At 40.8% G+C, this 9,522-nt stretch overlaps 1 protein-coding gene across 1 annotated transcript; it reads left to right on the forward strand.

Moving 5' to 3' along the window:
- Positions 1-4,488: 4,488 nt before the first annotated feature.
- Positions 4,489-7,608, forward strand: LOC306747909 (C-type isolectin Sp-CL4-like). Its single transcript, XM_079231011.1, has 6 exons — positions 4,489-4,515; positions 4,646-4,761; positions 4,848-4,981; positions 5,483-5,611; positions 5,940-6,054; positions 7,351-7,608. The coding sequence occupies exons 2-6, from the start codon at positions 4,692-4,694 to the stop codon at positions 7,416-7,418; spliced, it is 516 nt and encodes a 171-aa protein (XP_079087137.1). The 5' UTR covers positions 4,489-4,515; positions 4,646-4,691; the 3' UTR covers positions 7,419-7,608.
- The last annotated feature ends 1,914 nt before the right edge of the window (positions 7,609-9,522 follow it).

The raw sequence follows: 9,522 nt of genomic DNA on the forward strand, positions 1-9,522 counted from the left end.
ACATGAATATATTCAGCAAGTTCACACTGTGTAAAGACAACATGACAATAAGACACTTCAGTACCACCAACCCTGAAATCCCATTAATCACATGACTGTCCTGTTTTCTGTTTGTGTTTCTGTTTGTGTTAGTGGGGGCACTGGAACGATGAGAAGTGTCATAGCAAGAGGCCCTTTGTGTGTCAAGTGAGACTAGTAGTTCAGAGTGACACTCTAGTAGTTCAGAGTGAGACTGTCAGCAAAGCAGTTTAAGCCTTAGCAGATTAAAGTACACAGAGAGTGGACGTTGTGCTTGATTGTCATGGACTTCAACAAATCCAATCTTTAGTTTGACAAGCTGGGCGGATTGTTTGACGTGCAGCGCCATCGAGGTGGCTTGGACGTCTGGTCAGTGGCCCAGCGTGACCATTATTATGCGCTGTGATTGGTCAGTGTGTCAATAGGGCGGAGCTCAGTTTTTTGCGTGTTTTGGCGTGGAGTGGCGTCTGCTGTATGAACGCGCCGTGTATTGAGTGTCTGACAGTAACTCCTGGGACACTTTCTAGGGCGCATGCCGCGGCCGGTGTGCGCACCTCTTAACAGCTGTTATGCTGTGTTTACACTGAGCGAAGGATGCGACGCATCAAGAGTTGAAATTTCCCAACTCATAGTTGTGTCAGCCAATCAGCGTTGAGAAGCTCCGCCCGTCACCACCGCCGTCTTGCCTTCTTGTTGCTGCTCCGCCAGAAGTAGCGCTGGTAGCGGCTTCATTCAGACAATGTTGTGGGACTACGGATAATATTATGAACCCAGACACCATAGAGTTTGATGTTCCCACGTATGTGGAGTTTACACAACAAGTATAAAGCAGAACTAGTGGTTATTTCCATGGTGGATGAAGGAATCGGTATCCGTTTTACGGAGATAAGCCAGACGCAGTTCCTGGAGGAGTTGGTGAAATTCACCGAGCTGTGTGCGGCTACGGATGATGTTATGAACCCAAACACGAGGGCGTTTGGTGTTCTGACATGTTTGGGACTTCCACAACAAGTATAAAGCAGAACTAGTGGTTATTTATTCCATAGTCGATACCGGAAATGAAAGCTCTTTTTCACGGAGAGACCCGACAGCGATAAGCCACGCCCCCCTTGTGGCGGCGCGATTTGTCTTTGTGGCGTTTGGTGTGAACACCCTCGTTTCACTCGCGCGACCAAACTGAAGCGGTAAGAGCGGTGTGAACACGGCATTAGAGTCGAACTCTTCTGACGGTGATCTCCGGTATAGAGTTGTGATGTTCGCAGTAAGAGCTACGCCACCTGGGTGTGCTGCTGGTGAGGGACAGTACGAGTGAGAGGCAGACGAGCCGATAGCGTGAGGGGATGGTCTTCCTGTCTGAACTTACGCCAGAGCTTCATGTGTTTTCATGTGTAGAGACGGCATTGAAGGCGTAGGGAGGAAATGCACGGCCCGCCACTGAGTTATACAGCACGAACGACAATATCTCAAGAACTGACATCGGGCATAAGAGAAACCATTTCCGCTCTGCTCGAAGCAGGAGTGTTAGAACAGACTAGTAGTCCGTGTAATACTCTTTTATAGTCGTTTAAAAACCAAAATGTCCATGGTAATATGTCAAATATATAATAATACAACACACATACAAATTCAGTAACTTCAGCCTTTTTTAAACACTCAACAGCTTTCATGCACACACATGAAATAAAAAAGTCCAACTACTGAGAAGCAGTTTCAAAAAGACTAAACTTATGTAACTTTAGCTGAGAATACTCACTCACTGAGTCTATGACCAATGATGCACGATGGAAACATTCAGTGTCTCCAGAAGCAGCTTTAACCACAAACTCAAAATAAATTAACTAAAAAGTGCAATTAAAAAAAGATTCAAGTTTACAACATTAACTGACAAGAGTCTCAGAGTCTGGAGTTGCGAGTACATTAATGCAGAGTCAGTGCACATGGATGTGAGTAACAAGCATTTCCTCCGGGCGGCGTGAATGACGCGAATGGCGCAACTTGAAAAAGTTTGCCTCATTCAGGAGAATATTATCAACCAAGACGCAAGGATGATGTTCTGACATGTTTGGGACTTCCACAACAAGTACAAAGCAGAAATAGTGGTTATTTCTTCCATGGTGGATGTTTCCATGGCGATAAGCCCCTCCTCCCCTCCGCAGATCACAAATGGACGGTGAGGAAAACTCACGGAAGTAAAGCGAGGTGTGAACGCAGCATTAAGGACTGTGAATAGACGGAACTCCCCTTCAAAATAAAACATCCGCTTCAAAATAAAAGCAGAGGACTTTTTCTTACAATTTTTTTCCTCCCAGGCATGGATCTGCGACCCACTGAAAACAGGTCTGCAACCCACTTATGGGTCACCACCCATCAGTTGAGAATCACTGCTCTAATGTATTTAATATTTTACCATCCATACACACATTTACTTATAATGTCTGCACACTGAATATTTGTGCTTTCATTGGTGGCATTAACTTACATTGAAGCTCATATGATGCACTAATTCAAGCCTGCGTTCCTGTTTGGTGGTGCGGACACGTGATCCAAACCCACTACGGACGACCACCATGTTATGAGCTAAGAGGGTTTCGTCTTCTCACATATTTCTGTGAGATCAGGCTCTTTCTTTCTGTCCTGTTTCACCACCGTGTTTCTCTAAAGACTGTCTGCTCTGCCAACATCAATAAAAAAGACCTGAAGTCAACCGGTTCCTCCCTGTGCTCTGGCAATGCCGCGTGGATGTTTGATCACATTCATCTTCCACGCAAGGAAGTTACCCTTCGTTTTGTGAGGCGGATCATGAATACATTAATATTATTAGAGCGATCACAAACTGCAGACAGGAACCTGCTGACTTATGGGAAGTCAACATGTCTGTCATTGTCTGTACAGTGATGGTCAGCTGATGTCAGCTTGACATCACATGGACTGCTGAGTGGCACCAGTTGCTCATCATTGTTGGCAGTTGGATGGTAAAAAAAGAAGAATAAAACCTTCTTATTAAACACAGCAGCACCGTGTTGTACTTTACTCATTAGAATAGACAGTTGATCTTTCTGTTTGCTTTTATCATTAAACTAGTTTTCTGCAGGACTACTCCTCACCCTGAAGGGCTTTCACAGCAAACAGAGATCTACATGATGAACTTGAATCATCCTTAGATGAAGAAATGAATACTAATAATGGGCGTTCAGCAGTTTGAAACAGTATCAGCTCCTCTGAACACGACTCTTTGTCCTCTACCTGCATGGGGTTGGAGGGTGGAGTCAGCTGGTCCGCTCACCTGGACTGACTCTGGGATCTTTCTGTCTCCTGACTTTCACCTTTTGGGCTTTTAGCTTTATTTATTGGTCAGTTGACTAAAACAAACCCAGACCACATGTGGGGTCTCTCCATGCGGTCCAATCTTGAGCCAGGTTGTGACTGACAGATATATTTTAAATGTATTTAATATTTTACCATCCATACAGACATTTGCTAATAATGTCTGCACACTTCAGTCCTCTGAATATTTGTGCTTTCATTGGTGGCATTAACTTACATTGAAGCTCATATGATGGACTAATTCAAGCCTGCGTTCCTGTTTGGTGGTGCGGACACGTGATCCAAACCCACTACGGACGACCACCATGTTATGAGCTAAGAGGTTTTTGTCAACCGGTTCCTCCCTGAGCTCTGGCAATGCCCAGTGGATGTTTGATCACATTCATCTTCCACGCAAGGAAGTTACCCTTCGTTTTGGGGTGCTGATCATGAATACATTAATATTATTAGAGCGATCACAAACTGTAGACAGGAACGTACTGAACCCTAAAAAGTCAAGTTTTAACCCTAATATTGAATAATGGACATTGTGTAAAGATCTTTGACCCCACAATGCAATTCATACAAGGACACACACACTCACCAACCTGCTGTCAGTTCCATCAAAGTTCAAGTTGAATTATCACTTGAAACATAGAAATACATTCTTTCAAATAATATGTGTGACTTTCTCTGAGGGAAACTGATAGAATTGGATGCAAACAAACCCCAGTAGTTAGTGAATGTGGCCCCTGGAGTACAGCAATAGAACCCCTGCATCCTGCATCAAGATGAGCTATAATGATAAGAACTATAATGAGGGTGGGCTGTGGGGACCATAGTGTCCAGCTGGTGAATATATTTTGCAAAATATGGACTTTGAGAACTCTTTTAGTGAGTCCTATACAGGCCGTTCCACATATCAACATTTAGAAAACATTCATAGAGCTGCAACTCATGAACTGGCCAACACTCAACCTAGTATTGAAGAAGTGCTTTGTTTGTTCATGGATGCTTCATATTATAATGTTGTAACTGAATAGAGGTGGATCCTACTTCTGGGATGACGTGGAAGTTAAACAGGCGTGTTATTGAAGTAGTTCATGTTTTAACATTCAGACCCTCAGGCATGGCTGTGAAAGGTATTTAAACAGACCTTCAGTATGAGATGCAACGAGGGAGAAGACGCTTGTGGTGAGTCCTCTTTGTCTCTTGGTGGAGGTTTTAGAGAACAGAAATAACTTTAATCTGATCTGTGGGTTAGAAAACTGGTAATAACTGAAGTGTCTTGTTGTAATGGGGTTGAACGGTGCGGCATTTCCAGGTGATATTCCAGTTGTAGAGTTCTGAGAGTCAGTGAATCCTGAGCCATGCGTCCTGTTGTGGTGACTGCCGTCCTTCTTCTGGTGGTGCTGATGTCCATGTCAGCCTCTGCAGAATGTAAGAACCAAACTGTCACTAAATCACTTTCTACACAGACACCAGGAACACTAAACTAACAGCACTTCTTTTTTTCTGTGAAACAGGGAATCCTGGAGAAATGTGTCGGACCAAATATCCGGCCAAACCATGTAGAATTGATGCTAACTGGGTCCAGTTCGGTAATGACCGCTGTGTGAAGGTGTTCCACAAGTCACATTTGACCAATGAAAGAGCGAGGGTAATAAAAACAAACACACACCAGACTACAGACAGTACATTTGACCTCTTCCTGTTCACACAGTCTCATCACTTGCTGTGGAAGCTGTATTTATAGAAAGGAGAAGTCCATTTACTCTCAAGTATAATCAAGTGTTTTAATAAAGCAGGTACAGCTATGGAGGGTCATTTACCCAGAGCAAAAATTGACAAATGAATTTTTATACTTTTGGCATTTTGAAAATAATAGAAAATCTTCATCATAATGAATCCCAAAAAAAATGTCATTACAAGCTTGAATTCAAACATTTAAATTGAAATGGGAAACAGGAAAATTAAATGATGAGAAAAATGAGCAGTCAAAATGAATTGAAGTCATCTTTATATTGTTGAGGGTGATCTTGTGAATTCTCCTCAGAGCAGAAGGGAACTGAACAGCCTTCATGACTTCAGGTCAGGAGAAGAAAGTTCAAATCAGGGAATGAGGATGAAGAATAATCCTCATTATCTCTTTTGATTACAGAAACACTGTAAGATCTCCCGTAATGGAGAGCTGATATCAATCCACAGCCTTGCTGAGCTGTGTCAACTGGAATGTGCCATGTACAGGGCTACGACTAAAAAACATCGTTACTGGATCGGAATGCATCGGGTAAGAAGTGAATGTTTCTGTTCAGTTTGTGCCTCTAATGTGTTTACAATGAAATCACAGAGGTAAACATGTGTTATTGAATTATGTTACTACTCTCATGAATTGTCCACCAAAATAAAATAGAGACATCCAAACTGAGCTGAATACTACTTACTGTGTACTTCTACCTCAGAGTACCATGTTGTAGTACTGCATTAACCTGCTGACACATGTTAATGTTATGTTGCAGATTCAGATTTGACTCCTACAATGTAATAATTACAATATGAATATGAATATAGTACAGTGGTCATCCTCAGGTCATCCATTGTTTGTTTTTTGTTTTCAGTCAAGCAAAGGATTTGTTTGGACCGATGGGACTAAACACGACTACTCCCATTGGTATCGTGGCCAACCGGACAACTCTTGGGCGAATGAGTATTGCGTTGAGATGAACTACGGGGGTAAGTGAACTAAAGACTCAGGAGGAGAGGTTATAACTTAATAGAGATGAACGTAGACTTCTGAACCTCAAGAAAAGACACTTTCATGACCCCTGGTGGATGATTATTAAAGTAGCTCAAGAAAACAGTCCAGATGAGCATGAAGGAAGGTGCTGCATTTAAACCTCACTGAACCTCTTCATGTCACACTGATTTAAAATACTGTGTCAGATTGGGAAGTCCATCCTGTATACACCTCTCTGACACCAGAGTATGTAATGTCTGTATGTCTGCAACAAAGCAGGGGTCACTAATAGGAGGACCGTGGTCCGGATCCGGTCCTAGACGCGTTGTATCTGAACCCTGAACCCTGAACCCAGAGATCATTGATTATTACATTTTGATGAAGAGCTTCTATTTCAGCTTGTCCAGCCTTCAGGGCACTCGTTCAGCGGTCCAAGAAACACACCACCAACTACATGCATGTAAATCATCTCACGTGACGCTACTCAGATAACCAAATATGTATTCTGATCAACTTCCTGCCTCGTGACGTCTCATATGTTCAGAGACCGAGATGATTATTAAAAGCAGCAATGTGAAGCTCCACTACGAGACAAAGCACAGAACCTTTGATCAAACGTACCCACTCACATCTGAGATGAAGTACAGGAAATAAACCTGAGAGCTCAATATGATCAGAATGCTAACATTCATTTACTGTCCAATAATGATGTAAACAGAGAGGAATAGAGCTGAAACAAGTGGTTTAATAACCACAGATAAAGTCCCTTTTTAGAATATGAGATCAATATAATGTGTTTTCAGTGAATTCAGTAAAATTCATTTTTCTATGATGAATTACTTTATTTTAAGTCACTATTTTCAAAATCATTCTGTTCTTTCACTCTTTCATTCATTCATAAATACATCCCATATTTTACTTGAAACAAGATCATTTTATTTTATGATTCATCTAATTCAATTTGAAAACTGACTATCAATATTGTTGAGATATTATTTAATTGAACTTCATTTGATTTGACAGTCAGTTGTTGACTTCATACAGACGTTAACACAACTGTTTCACACAATACATGAATATATTCAGAGTCCTGGGTTTCCTCAACATGAAGAGAGGGTTTAAGTGAAGGACGAGGCATATCAGGAGCATACATTAATATAGTATAATGCAGTAAGTACACACATTCATAGCAAGTTCACACTGTGTAAAGACAACATGACAATAAGACATTTCAGTACCACCAACCCTGAAATCTCATTAATCACATGACTGTCCTGTTTTCTGTTTTACAGGCTGGGGACTCTGGAACGATGCATCATGTTATTGGTGGAAGCCCTTTGTGTGTCAAGTGAGACTCTAGTAGTTCAGAGTGAGACTCTAGTAGTTCAGAGTGAGACTCTAGTAGTTCAGAGTGAGACTCTAGTAGTTCAGAGTGAGACTCTAGTAGTTCAGAGTGAACATGAAGAGCTGCAGTTGGACTCGTCTTCATCAACTGTAACCACTGCAAGCTTTCACATTTACTGCAATAAATATCCAGCATCATAAAGACATGTTGATGGTTCCTGTGTCTTCTGTTTGTATTCAGCTGTATGACAGTTGATCCATCTGTCTTCATGTCATGGCATCAGTAGAAAACACAGCTTCATCATATCACTCATCAAGACAGACTGAAGGCTGAGAAACCAGAGGGAACCAAACACTGATGAATCAGGACAACATAAAGCAGGATAATCATGAAAAACATACAGAAGATATAGTTTGTAATAATATTTTGTGACGTATACAGGAGCCCTGTGTCTGATTGCTTCATGTTAATAACCACATTTTGGTAGTTTCAGGTTATCTTAAATGTTCTAGTTTTCATATTGAAACCAATGAGATAATCTGACTTGAAATGATGGTTTGAGATATTTCATAATGTAACATTTTATCTATAAAAATATTCATATGAAACCATCTCAAAAGGAAACTTTGCGATCGAAGTGGTCACAACTCATAGACATGAAAAAGCTAAATTCTCCCCATCATTTTAAGATGGTGAAGACTTGATTGTGTAGTCTCTTTGGCTTTCTGCACACGGTCAGTCTGTGAGGGAAACAATTCATTGCGTAGGAAACACATCAATGCACCTCAAAGGTTTCTGAATCTTTCATGAATGTTCTGCATGAATGAGACCTAACATGTCATCAGATCGTCATCATGTCCTTATAAACTCAAAGCTCCTTTTTCTCCTTTTCCGACAATGAGAGAAGTGTGTTTTTTCAAAACTAAAACGGTGCCATCTCCTCATCCACAAGGTCGATTTAATTCATTTCAATTGCTAAAATATCGCCCACTCTCAGTGTACTTTAATCTGCAAAGGCCTTAATCCTTAATGTTTCTGAGTACATGTAATTCACCAGGCTGAACACCCACGTGCCGTCCTCTTTGTTGACCTTTTTTTACGTCGCCATACTTCTACTGGCTAGCCCGTGTTTAATGGCACAGTGCAATGCATTATGGGTAATTCCCTTGGGCCAAGTCTGCATCTAATGCTGATTTACGGAAAGGGTTTTCAAAGGACTCAAAATGTCTGCGAGAGACTATAACACTCGACGGTTTGACAGCAGGACACAACTAAACCTTCGTATCTCTGTGTAATTTGGGGTTTGTATGTATGTATCTCAGCGTAGCTACCCGTGTGCTCCTACACGCGTGTTCTAATTCTTTCCAACTCGGAGACGGGGAGCCAAGCAGACTCACACCAGCAGCTGATGATGATTGTGACTTTTTATATCTTTTACCAGATTAAAATTAAACACCTGAGACCCAGGTCTGCTTCCTGCTTCTTAATTAAACTTCATATGCATTGTATTAAGTAGATGTATTAAGTAGATGTGTTCAGTAGATGTTCTGCTGTTATAAATGCATGTTGGTCAAGCTCCCACACTTTTTTTTATAAATTAACTGCATGTAGACAATGTACATGTAAACAGCCAAATATGTCTACCCTGTCATGGACAAATTCAAAGTAGAGTACATACATTGTAGTTACATAGTGATTATAACATTTTCAGTCCCTTTCTCAACAATGTATTTTATTTGATGGTAAAAGTATTTGGATAATAAAATTATGCAAATAATGTCCACCTGACAATGACAGAGTTGACATTTTTGGCTAATGTTTAATGAGGTGGACCTTCAGTTAGCAAGGTAACTGTGTACTGTTTAACAAATAGATTTCGAATTTCTGAAAGGTTTTTATATTAATTGATATTTCACTATGACAGAGTGGACATGATAAGCTTGACAACATAACACTGCACACATAACATGATGAAAACTACGAAATATAAGTGTAACTAGAAAATGCATTTCCTGCTGAAAATGCGTTGGAATGCAAAAAGCTGAAGCTTAAAGCTTAAATATTTAAAAATATAGCTGAATTTATCTGAATATAGCTGAAAATAAAAAATATGAAATTA

The sequence above is a fragment of the Taurulus bubalis genome, assembly GCF_910589615.1.
Source record: "Taurulus bubalis genome assembly, chromosome: 15".
Taxonomy (NCBI): domain Eukaryota; kingdom Metazoa; phylum Chordata; class Actinopteri; order Perciformes; family Cottidae; genus Taurulus; species Taurulus bubalis.